This window comes from Xiphophorus maculatus, chromosome 10 (genome assembly GCF_002775205.1).
Source record: "Xiphophorus maculatus strain JP 163 A chromosome 10, X_maculatus-5.0-male, whole genome shotgun sequence".
In the NCBI taxonomy this organism is placed as follows: Eukaryota; Metazoa; Chordata; class Actinopteri; order Cyprinodontiformes; family Poeciliidae; genus Xiphophorus; species Xiphophorus maculatus.
This window is the reverse complement of record NC_036452.1, coordinates 11,201,992-11,214,881: the sequence shown is the minus strand read 5'-3', so window position 1 is coordinate 11,214,881 and position 12,890 is coordinate 11,201,992. Positions and strand designations below refer to the sequence as shown.

General features: G+C 38.6%; 1 protein-coding gene across 1 annotated transcript; it reads right to left on the bottom strand.

The window, feature by feature from the left end:
- Positions 1-8,330: 8,330 nt before the first annotated feature.
- mmp21 (matrix metallopeptidase 21) lies at positions 8,331-12,784 on the bottom strand. The gene is made up of 7 exons (XM_023341600.1): positions 12,449-12,784; positions 11,233-12,082; positions 10,035-10,174; positions 9,812-9,953; positions 9,419-9,676; positions 9,163-9,335; positions 8,331-8,636 (listed from the first exon to the last, which is right to left on the bottom strand). The coding sequence occupies exons 1-7, from the start codon at positions 12,566-12,568 to the stop codon at positions 8,331-8,333; spliced, it is 1,989 nt and encodes a 662-aa protein (XP_023197368.1). The 5' UTR covers positions 12,569-12,784.
- Positions 12,785-12,890: the final 106 nt, after the last annotated feature.

Genomic DNA, 12,890 nt, shown 5'->3' with positions numbered 1-12,890 from the left:
CAAAGCCCCTCAGAAATGTGTCATGCCCCTGAGCAAAGCCTGCAGAAAGGAAGAAAAAAAAAAACTAGAGAGAGAGAGAAAAAAAAAGAGAAAGAGGGGCCTCCTAATTCGGTGTGTGCACATCGCCTCACACACATAAAAAGAGCTCTGTAGTGTTCCACCTACATATGAAGTTACAACACAGAGGTTGATGATGCCACAAATGGCAAGCTTTGACTGGCACAATATCAATATCTCATAACAGCGGGAGACCACGCATGTCAGATAAATTTACGATTCCCTCCAAATGCAGCTCTGCTATTTTTCCTCCTCGTCAGAATGGGTGTTTTTTGATGTAGCTAGATTCCAGCGCGCAGTTTGGCTGCTGTCCCCCTCCTTACAAAGAATGTGACTGACGCAACATTAATCTCCAAACAAAGACACTGGCAACAACTACTCTGCGCAATTTCAGGGTGATGAGGTGGCAACGTCAGTCCCCATTTCTCACTGCTCCTTCACAGGCTGCTCCACTTTCTCCAAATTCTCATTTAGATCAAACAAAGCACTCCAGAAAGAGGAGGCGAAACAGTGGCGTTTAAATCCGTGGCACACACTGGAGACTACCTCTTCTTCTCATTTTCTAAACAGAGTCATCCTGAAAAGTTTTGAAGCTGCCATAATAAGGTGTGACCTACATGGGAGGCAGCCAAAGCCCAAACTCAGGCTCCGAGCAACATTCTTGCCTACTGAGTATTCCAAAATGCACAATAAGAGCAAGAGAGCTTCTCCTCTGCAGACATAATTCTCTCCTGGTTGACACACCGCACTTCCTTGGAGCATGGCTTAGAATACATACCGCTTCCTTCAAGGCAAAAAGCATGCAATATTTATTTTACTGATGCACTTGTTTGGTACTTAAAAAAAAATGTTACTAAAAAAAAAAAAAAAGGCAGCCAGAGGTTGTAACATAATATAATCTTTCTGACACTGACATATGAGAAACATTCCTCAGCTGACGCTCATGAATAATGGCAGCTGTTTGGAGGAGAACTACTCTGAGGTCTATTTTCAAATAGGTTTCAGCTGCGGAACTGCAAAACAACCATCCTGCTGTTTGTGTATTTAGTGAGAAAGTGCCTGGAAATGCATCTGTCATGAACGCGGGAGGCTTGTGTTTAAGAAAGGAGCGCACAATACAGGAAGGAAGGAAGGAAGATTTTGGCAAATTATTTGAAAGCACCACTTTTTGACAAAACAGAAATGAAAACATGTTGTTGCAGTAGGATTTCATCATGCATCAAAGAATAGAAAGGAGTCAGGACATTTGTGACGTTAATTTTGTGAGACAATTACCTCTGAATAGGATGTTTGCGGTTTAGCTTGGGACTCACTGACTGTCCTGTGTGAACATTTGAAAGGGGTTTTTTATTCTGAGTGGACGTGGGCCTCATTAGGGGGCGAGTGGTCCCAGCAAGAAGGATCCCAAAGTATTTCAGCAAGACTGAATAATGGGAGCGCACCAGCTTCTAGTGCACACTGCAAATTGTCATTCAAAAACCAAAGCATTATTCTTTGATGTTGCAAGTGTGATTATTTTAAAACACTACAAAGACATGGAAATTATACCTGTTTGGTTTAAACAGGCAGTATAAATGCTGTTCAGTTTTTCATCAGTAATTTACTGTATACCTATATAATATTTTCATGTTTGAAATGTGTATTTGCTTTTACCTGTGCTTTTTGGAGATAAATTCATGTCTTCAGGCCATGACCTTTAGTGTGTAGTGGAGCAGTTCACAGTTGAGCGTGAAACGGCTGGAGTCAGAGGGAAGTCCTCCAAATCTGCCAAAAAAAGGTGGAGACAGTCAGACTCTATCTCAGAAGAGAAACTCAGATACATTGCGTGGCAAAAAATACTCATATCCCTTCAATTTTGTACATTTTGCAAAGAAATTCAATGAATGAGCAGTCAGTCCAGGAATTCCTTTCACTTTCTTTGGTAATGATTGGCTGTACAACCAAGAGAGCAGATAAGGAAGACCGTAGATATTAGCTTCTGCACTTGTGACAAAATGGTTTCCACTGTTTCCATTGATGATCAGGGTATATTTAGTGTTAAGACTGTCTTCGGTTACAAGCACTTTTATTCGGGGTCTCAAGTATTTCAAGATTTTTAATTATTTGCGGTCTGTTGACTGCAAACTCCCCACAACTACAGGTGCCTATTGTATTTCCTGTTGGTCAGTCACTTATGCCCCTTTTCCACTGACTCTAGAGGCTCAGCATGGCTCTATGACCAACTCTTACTTTAAGCCCAACACAGACATTAGACTTTGACTTGTACTTTTAAAATTGTGGCAACTCTGAGTTTTTTTTTTTAGATTTGTGCATTTAAGAGCAACACCAACATACATATTTCCATCAATGTAAAAAGCATAAAATATTGCATAGTTCTTTTAAAATATTCCGCTGAAGTTGTTGGCAGTGGCACTTACTGATGTCTGGTCACCCGACAAAAGAACAGCTTTTAAATACAGAGATTATTGTAAATCAGATTTATGTTTTTTAGCAAAATATCCTGTTTTGTGGGTTCATTTCTAATGTGCATTCATGTTCTTTAGTCTCAAGAATATTAAAGATTAAAGAAGAAGATTAAAGATTACACATAAGAAAATGAAGCCACATTTGGCAAAACTGGATTCCTTCCATCTCAACCTGGGGCATCCTTCAACCCATCAGCAAACCACCACCCCCTGGGCTTAACCCCATCTGTTCCTCTTGTCCAACAGTAAAAGATGGAGAAAAAGATGCAAAAAAAAAAAAAAGACCACAGAGAGCCGTCGATGATGTTGGACAGAAACAGAAGAAGAAAGATGGGGAATGTTCTCAGCTTCAAGTAACATCGTTTAAGATGAGAATGCTTTGTTACTGGTCATGGAGAACATAAAAAGCAAGGAAACGATTTATTAAAAAGGGCTACATGTTGGTTTAAACGCCTTTTCAGATTTTTGTTTACAGAGACCTCTGGCCCTTTTGGCCAAATATTAAAATATAATGTACATAGATGGATGCATGGACGGACAATGCAATAAGGAATGACTTCTGATAATACTATTTTTCCAAAGTCTTCTTTTTCTATTCTTATCCATTATTTTTCCATAATTTTCCACACAGGTGTAGGAACCTAGTAATTGTTCTATATTTTGTCTTTACATTATATGCAAAAACAGTCATCTGAAGTCCTGTCCACTGACATCACAGCGATATTTGTTGGAAAAGGCTGACTTCCTGAGTACTGGCAGACAAATTAAAGGAATAATTCATGCAAAATACAAAAACTACAAAAATATCTCTTTTATCTGGAATCAAGCTGAGCAGACAGTTCTGGCTGGATTTGATTTAGATTTCTGCTTCTGCTGCAGTTCAGTGAATTTACTTTGCCACCCAGCTGTGACATATCTTCAAAAGTTCCTACAACTCTGTCAGTGCAACTAAAATCTAACAGTAAAATAGTCCTTCTGAAGTTGTTTTATGGGAAACTTCAAGACAGCTTATAAGCATTTGATGCTCTGATCCAATCAGTCTGAATCGCTCTACTTTTTCTTCTCTCTTTTTTTTGAGAAACGTTGCCATGGTACAATTGTCTCCTGTCATTTTTCTCCCTGTGCTGGAAAACGAAGGCGGCAAGCTGGGGCAGCCTCTTGTGTGTAGCCATGCGTGGGACAGCCTTCATCCTTACCATCTCCTCACCCCCTTTGACCTGCAGTTGCCACTCAGACCGACGGCGTCAGAAAAGCCCTTGTTTTGTTTCTAAAACTCCCCCCAGAGCTGAAGGTCGAGGTTCAGCTTGCAGCGGGTGGGAGAGATTCCTCTGTTCCACACGGAGGCAAATTAGCTGGCTTTTACAGCGCAGACAAACATTTCCTCCTACACATCCACACTATTTGTTTATCAGGTATTGTAGTCAATAAGAGCTACATTATGCATGAGGCTACACAATGCTTAATTACACTTGCATGATTTGGATTCCTCATTCAAATTGGGTTGTTTGATATGTGGACAATTCCTAAGAGAAAACATGTAATTACTGCACTATTTCCATTTGGAATGGAAGACCCTGCTCGCTTGTATAAGTAATGATTGGATTTAATGTCAAACAAACTCGCTCTGTCATTCATTTAGAAACCAGCTTTTAATGCAGACTTCGGCAGTTTCTTCTTCTTGGTGTAATGACAGCATAAAAGCCTAGGTTGTGAATTTCATAGCCTACTTTTCTGCCACATAACGCATTCTTAACGAGGACCACTTGGTTGGAAACCATTTGATGATGAAGCTTTTGAAAGAATGATTTGAATTTGAAAGTGAGGCAAGTTGTGAAGCCCTTGCTAAAGGTTTTTTCTGCTTCAATCCAAACTTTTGGATTTATGAGCACAAGGACAACCAAAATGTTTGAATGGGTGAAACAGGATGAATGGATGAAAAAATACATGCATGAAAGGGTGGATGGTAGACATGTATCCATTTATCACCATCAGCCCATTAGGAATAAAGTATTAAGTTGTGTACTTTACCAAGTCAGATGTGACGAAGCTCTATTTAAGTTGTTTTGGACCACTGTAAGCAAGCCAGAGTAATCACACCTTTTACAGTAGTCCTCAGAATAACTTTCAACTCAAAATCGGATTTCCAGGAAAGTTGGAATTCCACTCTTATTACCGTGTGGAATAAATGCTTATCCCTGCTCTACTTTGGGAATTTTTGGCAGTAACCACAAAATCCTTTTCAAAGAGACTGAAACTTAAGCAAACGGCGTGTGGCGATTCGGGTAAATGTATGAATGTACCCACTCCACTTCTTGCTGACATGAGCTTTTCAATGCTACATCTCTGACAGATGGAGAATAAGATGCGATCCATGTCTCCAGTACATAGTGTGAAGCCTATTTTTTCCTTGTCCCACTCTTAAAATAAAAAATAAATATAAACTGAACAGCAGGAACCTTAAGTAGTAAATAAAGTGTGTTGATGCTGCCCTCTACTGGTGTTGCTGCAGCAAACCTTTGTGAATTTTTGGAAGAATTCAGATACAAATATATAAATAATGTTTTCCGCACTTGGTTGTATAACATACTGTGGACATCAGTTTTCAACTGTGGCCATAGACTTTTAATTGGATTATGTCTGGACCAGTTTACAAATGCCCCCTGATCTACTCCGTTCCATTTGTAAACTGGCTGTATGTTTAGAGTTGATGTGCAGCTAGCACATTGGGCCTGTTGGCTGCTTTTTAGATGAATGCTCTCCTTTCCCAGCCTGTAATTTTAGGGGAATGAACATGTCTTAGTAGGTTTGCAGTTATGTAATTCTCTTCCATTTTCAGATGATGAATTCAACAGGTGCAGTTGTCCAAAGCTTGGGATACTGTTTTATAACCTAACCATTCTTTAAACTTCCTAAATTTCACGATGTGTTCCTTGGTCTTTGTGACGTTTGTTCGGTATTGTTCTTTAAAAAACATTGTAAACGAACAGCTACATTTTTACTTAGGTGACTCGATTCTTTCTTTGCTTGCACTGACTTTTATTAGCGTACTGACAATCCATGCATCCTTGTCCTTCAACTTTCCAATTAGGGTTTACTTTGAGTTGATCTTTCATTAAAGGTTTCAAGCCTGTCTTTGTGGCCAGTGCTCCTCAACTTTTGGCTGTGCATTTTCTTCAAATAATGAAGTACTTAGCAGGTTGGTGTAGAACCTGGCTGCCTGCTGAGGAGGCAATTACATAATCTGATCCAGGTGCACTTCACCAGTTATGCTTCTAATTGTTAAAAGACATCAGGCTATCCTGAACTGAAGTTTGAGATCCCTGGTCAAATATGTAAAATCTTAATAAAACAAGAAATTAATTTAAAAAATAGTTTGTGGTCTTAACATGTCAATGGTCAAAAGAGCATGAACACTTAGTAAGACACCGCATACAGTTTTATAATTGGGTAAACATCTAGATTTAGTCTGTTTTCTGTGTCCACTTCAAAGTTATTTAAACAAAAAAAGGTAAATTTTTGCCTATGCCAATATTACAATGTACTTAAACATTGTGATAACCTAACTCACAATGTTTGAGGATATGAACAAGATGAACACTGCAATTTTAAACTAAATTAAAAAGAAAACCTTTAGTTTGGAAAGAAAAGCAGACTGTTTAACTTCCCAGTCTGAATCTGAACATTCATTTTCATGCCGCTAATGCTCCCTCTTTAAACTGTGAGCAGAAAAATTATCTCTTGACATCTCCCTCTCCTGTAACTGCACTTACCATGACATTTTATTCCTTTAGCTTGTAATTGATTTCTCCTTCAGTTCATTAAATTGCCCACAGAGCACCTGCAGCACAAAGCTAGTTAGCAGAAGCCCAGCAGGAGCTTAATCCCTTAAAAAGAGGTGAATTAATGAGTGTTCGAGTAATGCATTGATTAAATAATCAGTGCCTTTGTTTCTTTGCATGAATACTGTAATATTCAACAGTGTTGAGCACTAAGAAGAGCACATTTTTCAATATTTTTCATCAATACAGATCTCAATGTAATATCCTTTGGCTGATTGTGAATGCTTAATCTTCTCCATCAAAGAGGTTATTAAAGGAAGACATCGCAGGAGTGCTACTGTCCATCATATTCAAAAAGCTTATTGCAGCGGTTTCATTACATCCAGGCCATGTTCAATAGCTGCTCAAGAAAAAAAAAAAAAAAAAATTTAGGTAGCTTTGTTTTGATACACATGATAGATTCAAACAGTAAAAATTTACTTTCATCATTATGAGGAAGTTTAGTTTCCAGTGTTTGCAAGTTGATGGAATAAATGCTAAAACACAGGAATCTGATTATATATTAGCAAAACTGCAGAACTTGAGGTACTGAGGTGATGGAAAGCACCTTGACATCTCTGCATTAATTAAATGTTGTAAGATAAGTTAAAAATAGTTTAAAGTTGCGTCCAATTTAATTTCCTCAGGAAAATGTGGTTGCCATTTTCATTCTTTGGTCATTTTCACCTATTGAGTATTTATCCCAAGGTGACCATCCTGGGCTGCTGTTCAGGACAAAGTCTCATGCAAACACCATCATGTTTAGGTTAGTAAAGGACCCAACCACAGAGATTGATAATGGCAAAAACAGCATTCTTTTAATGATAAACAACAAACTACTCTGTAGACTTACAGTCAGATCCAAGGAACCTAGAAGGACATCAAGATATGACAGAAGGATCCAGTGATAAACAATGAACATTCAGGAGCTTAAATACTGAGGAGTGTGATTGTTGACAAGAGGCAGGTGGGTGATTACTAACAGGGTGCAGCTGGGAGAGAAGACAAACATGTAGACTGAGGGAAGAAGAACAATTAACACTAGAGCTGAACAAAGACTCAAGGAAACAACAAGTCAGAGGGCCAACACTGATCCAAGAACACAAAATCCAAATCCACAAAGAACAAAAAGCAAAAATAAACTACATACAAAGGAATGAATTTGTATGCCAAGACCTTTTGAACAACTATAAATAAAAGGGATTGAACAGAATAAGGCAAGACTTAAACAGATATAAAGAAACAAAACAATCAAACTACTAACACCCCAGGTTCATGACAGAGAGCTCACCACCTGAAAAGACAGGATTCATCCTGATTATGTCGCGTATTAACATGAATGTAGCTTCACCTAACCTGATAGTTACAATAGAAAAGGCATCTAAAGTCCCTTCAAATCTCTCATATTTCTCACAGTCACTAAAATAAATTAAAAAACTTTGCAGAAAAAATGAGCCCCAAACAAAAACTGGGACTAATTACCAAGCTGTTTACTTGCTGAAGGGGAATCACTAATTAACAACCAAATGTTTACTTCATGTCTTCTGTGTTCCTACTGAAAAATACATTTTTCTTATGTAATGAAAAAAAAGTTTGATCTTTAATTTCTTTTGGAAAAAGGCTCATAACTATTGAAGGCAACAACTTTGACCAGCTTTGCTTCAAATCGCTTAAAATAAAACTCAAAAGAATAAGTAAATACGCTACACATTTATTCAGGTCAACACTCTAGACATTTGAACTAATGGCATCTTTTGTAAATCTATCTGCATCTCTAATGAATAAAAGAGAAGCTAACAGCAGCTGTTCTGTACATTTCAGCACACTTGTGTGAAAACATGCCAACAGAGTTGTTTTTGTCTTTTTGAAAAGATTACACAGCCGACATCACACACACACACACACACAAAAAATAACATCCCTGAAGGTAAAGCAGCAGAATACATCTGTAGACATGAGTGGTGTGTTTTATCTCTGCTGCAGCCCCCCATCAGCGGCTTACTTTGAGCGAGGTGGGATGAACGTCGCAGATGTCGAACCACTGCTGATCCACCTCCTTGTGTGGCATCAAGCCATTTCGCGGCAGAAAGGGCCGGCGCCAGCGTTCGAGGCTGCCCACCACTCGCCAGAAGCGCGTACCCTTGAGCAGAAAGAGGGCACTGTGGGAGTAGGAGAAGTAGGCAGCGTCGATGCTGCCATCTGGATGGTCTCCGCTCTCCACTGGAGGGAAAACATCTCGGATGTGTTTGGGGAAGCCACTCGCCAAGCTGTTTGTTTCCACGCTGAATGCATACACCTGTTCAGACGGAGAGTTAAATCATTTCGCAAACAGAGATCTGACTAATTACAAATAACAGAGAAAGTGTAGGACTTTTTTCTGCTTGAATACGTTCCCAAAGGACGCTAAAAAAAACAATTAGCCTGTGCTCTTTACAAGATATGATTTTCCGTTCTAACTACCAGCTGTTGTATTGTTAAAGATTTAAATGATTGGGTGATGTCATTTAATAATCTGTTCTCCCCTTGCTTTGACTTTTACTGCCAAGGTTAAATAATTAAACTGCACTTAGTTACCTGCATATATGCACATGCTTCATTCAGTTTCCTGCTGAGCAAAGAGGTTTAGCGCAGATGTGGCATGTTTGTTTAGAACATATTTTTCAGTAGGCTTAAATTTTTATGTATTTTATGAAACAGACCAGCAATAAATGATACTTAATTTATTGAATTAATTTCTTTCTACTGAAAGAAATTAGTACAATAAGTGAGACACACATTTTTACTTAGACTCACTCAAATAAATCCAAGAATATGTTTCTTACTTGAGTTCTTCTGAAGAAGTAGATGTGGGAGTCTCTCCTGTCATAAAAGGCTGAGTCAATAGGACTGGGAATCCCTGGGAAGCCCTCAGAAATTAGCCTCGGATACCGGCGACCCTCAGAGTCGTGTCTAAACACCCGGTCGTTCTCATTATCGTATCTCCAGAACTGCAGACCTTCGACAGTGACAGGCTGTCACACAGACTTCCCTCAAATGTTTCACTTTTAGAAAACAGTGGAAATGAAATACTTTCTCTACCTCTAAAGAAATAAACAGCCTCTCTTTTTGTGGACCACACGTGTACGTATGCATCTACTCCATCACTGGGAATCCCATGCCAGCCAATTTGCAGTGCGACTGGGTCCCCGTATCGTGTCCTGTTGTTTCTGTTCTCGTACAGCCAGTACCAGCCATCTCTCATGAAGTATGTGTTGAAGCGGATCCTTATGTCCCCGTAGGGCGTCTTCTCTTTCCTGATCCAGTCAAACACAGTGCTGAACCGGCCTTTACAGCCACCTGGGGTCAAACGTGAAGAGAAATAGGCAGCAATTACAAGAATAATCTCATATAATTATTATATATCTCTATCCCAAGCTGAATCTCTTGGGAATTTTAGTTGAGTGTGTCCAAGAAGTGTTAATATTAGAGCACCATATAGATGCTGAATAGCTTTCCTGTCCATCCAGTCCATCTCAAAGCTGGATTCATAAGGCAGATAGCTGGGCTGCATTATGGATCCAGGCCTGTAGATATGAGGCAGCCCCAAAACATGGCCGATCTCATGAACTGCTACCTAAGAGAAAGAATATGAAGGGGGCAGTCAGTCACCTTCTTGATTTTCCAGTAATTGGCTATAGTCAGCATGCTTACTTACTTTAAGGAGGCTTATACCAGTGTGAGAACTGGGACCAGTGAAATGCTCATCATCATCAAAATGGATATCTCCCAGGAACCACGCGTGGGCAAATTCCTGACCAGTGCCATCAAACTTTTGATTACATCCCAGATGTCTTCCTGTGAAGAAGGGAAAATGTGAAGAAAAAAATAAAGAAAAGCCAAAATGAATCTTATTTTTTTAATTGCAATTACTACACATTTTTTAGACTTAGATTTGTTAGTTTTATCTACAGTTTACATAAGATTCCAGACTTTCCAGTAAGCTTTTACTCTTTATCATTTCTATAAATTATACAATAATCCAAAAACAAAAAAATGATTTTCAAAAACTAAAACATGATTTTCAATTAGGCAAGAGCTATTTGATTAATTCGTGTCAACTTTGTCAGCATTATTTTAAAATCTGCAGTAGTTAGTTTGACTGAATTATTCTACAATAAACAAAAGGATTTTTAAAACACAATTTTTAATCTGTAAAAACCACTATCAAAAAAAAAAACAACAACCTGTTTTATCACTGACAAAATCTAAAGTACATTGTGGCAATTTAAAGACAAAGAATTGATTCCTTTAAGTATTTATTAATGTAAAATAATACATTTATTTCCCCGAAATTCTTTTTTTTCATCCTCAGTTTACCTATTTTCATACTCGTTTACTGATAAAGCATATTCTAGACTTGACAAATACTTTTTGCTGTGAGCATATCTGCAAGTCCTTTGGTTTTTTCACATCTACAGACTAAAACACTTGCCAAACAGCTGAAGCTAATCAGTTTGGATAAAGACCATCTGTGAGCATCAGCGTTTTAAAATCTTGCCACTCGGTTAGATTTAGGTCTGGACTTTGATTGAGTCATCCTAACACATAAATATGCTTTGATGTGAACTATTTTCTTGCAGCAGAGTATATTTTCACATCACCTTTTGCATATTGGCTAGAAACATCCATTTTGGTTTCATCTGACCGGAAAATGTTTTTAGCCTTTCCTACACGTCTCAATTATCTGCTAATTTAAGTTAGTCACAATTTTGATTAAATACATTTAAGTCTGTGGCTGTAAAACACTCTTGCTCAAAAGTTCACTACACAGTGACAGACATTACTAAAACCCAGTAAATTATACACAATACATTATGACAAAGTGAGTATATGACATACTGACTAATGCCCACCTGTGCCAAAGCCCAGCTTGATATCAACATCCTCCAATGGTGACCAGGTATCTTCAACAAATTCCAGTGGAGACACCTCACTCCACATTCTGAAGGCCAACCTGAAGATGTATCTCTGCTCATCAACGGTCAGTTGGCTGCTGTAACCTTCTCCAATTAACCGCCACCTCAGAACATCCTTAGAAAACGCCATGTACCCAGATTCTGTCAAATCCCGTTTTCGCCTTTTTTTTGACATGAGATCAGCAAGGTGAAGCTTTCCGTTCTGCAAAGGTTGACTCTGGCTTGAGGTCCAGCTGCTATTTCCGGTTGGATTACCCAAACTATTGTTTTTGTGTGTATCATTTGAAATGGTCGGGAGGCTTTCTGTATCGTTAAAATTTAATACGTCATCTTCAGAAGAGTTTGACGAGCTGCCAATTATGCTGTTTTCTGTGTTGTTACCGTCAATCTCATTGAAAGTTTCATTCCAACTGTTTTCCAACTCTAAGCCACCGACGCTCTCGGTTACAACGTGGGGATTTGGGACTATCTCCTTGTCAGGAACCCCACACCTTGGTTTGTTCATCGCATCCTTGGTGGCATCATCAAACACTCCTGTAACAGGCAGTCCAGACACCATTTGAAACTCCTTAAGGGCTGAAACAAATGCTTGACTCTCAGATTCACTTTTGTGGACCTCGCCATAACTAGTTTCAGGTATGTCCCTTGAAAGAGGCACTGAGGTTCCCTCTTGGATTGCTGTTTGAAAGTCATCCAAGAAGTCATCACTGAATGAAATGCCAGTTTGTTTCATCTGGATCTCCTCCTGCTGGGGTGTTTTGATAAATCCATACCTAGAAAGAAATAACTAAAAGGATATCCACAAGACAATTATTGTAAAAATACTATGGAGCATATTGAGATCCTCCTGCTGAAATTTTTTCCAATTATTTTTTGTTGTCCGGAGCCATTTAAATATCAAACCAAGAAGTGTTTTCACAATTATAAGACTGCAACTTTTGCTACTTGTAATTTTTATATGGAAAGAGCCCTTAAGTATGTTAATATTGGCATATCACCAATGTTAGCATAATACACATACCATGAGCACATCATCAAATTTGACTAAGGTTAGCTTACATGTTTTTTCTACTTAAGTTTCATTAAAATGTCAGTATAACTGGAAAAATAAAATGTCAATAATTACCTCCGCTTCATATTCATCTGTTATGACAGGAGCTCGGTGAGATTTAGGAATCTGCATGTCGGAATGATCCCGGCTGTGGAAAAGTTTCTCACCATGATTTGGGTTTGTCAGAAAAACTAAAAGCATCAGCTGGATAACAGTCAGCATCGTGTTTCCAGTTGACTCTTTGACCTTTGTGGAGGAACTAAGTAGTCCACGCACAGAGCAGCACTGCTTTATAAGCAAGTCCTGAGTTTCTACACACCCACTTTTAGCCACTTTCCTTAGTTGTGTGTGAAAAGTAAACTTCTCCTCAGTGAATACAACTGGATGTGTTATTCATGCTCCAATTGTTTAGATAAACATTCACTAACCTGTGGACTGGGTTACGATCTCACTTTCATGTGAACAACAAACGATGTAAAGAACCTTTGTCATCATCACCTGTTTTCAACAAAGCACAGTTTGCCATTTGGATTTTTAATCACAT

Bases quoted from the DNA above. Each gene is read 5' to 3' on its own strand.
- mmp21 (XM_023341600.1), bottom strand. From the start codon at position 12,568: ATGCTGACTGTTATCCAGCTGATGCTTTTAGTTTTTCTGACAAACCCA. The intron at 9,677-9,811 runs GTGCTCTAATAT...GTTTGACCCCAG, and splicing joins AGCTATTCAGCATCTATATG to GTGGCTGTAAAGGCCGGTTC. The intron at 9,336-9,418 runs GTAGAGAAAGTA...TCACTGTCGAAG, and splicing joins GGCTGTTTATTTCTTTAGAG to GTCTGCAGTTCTGGAGATAC.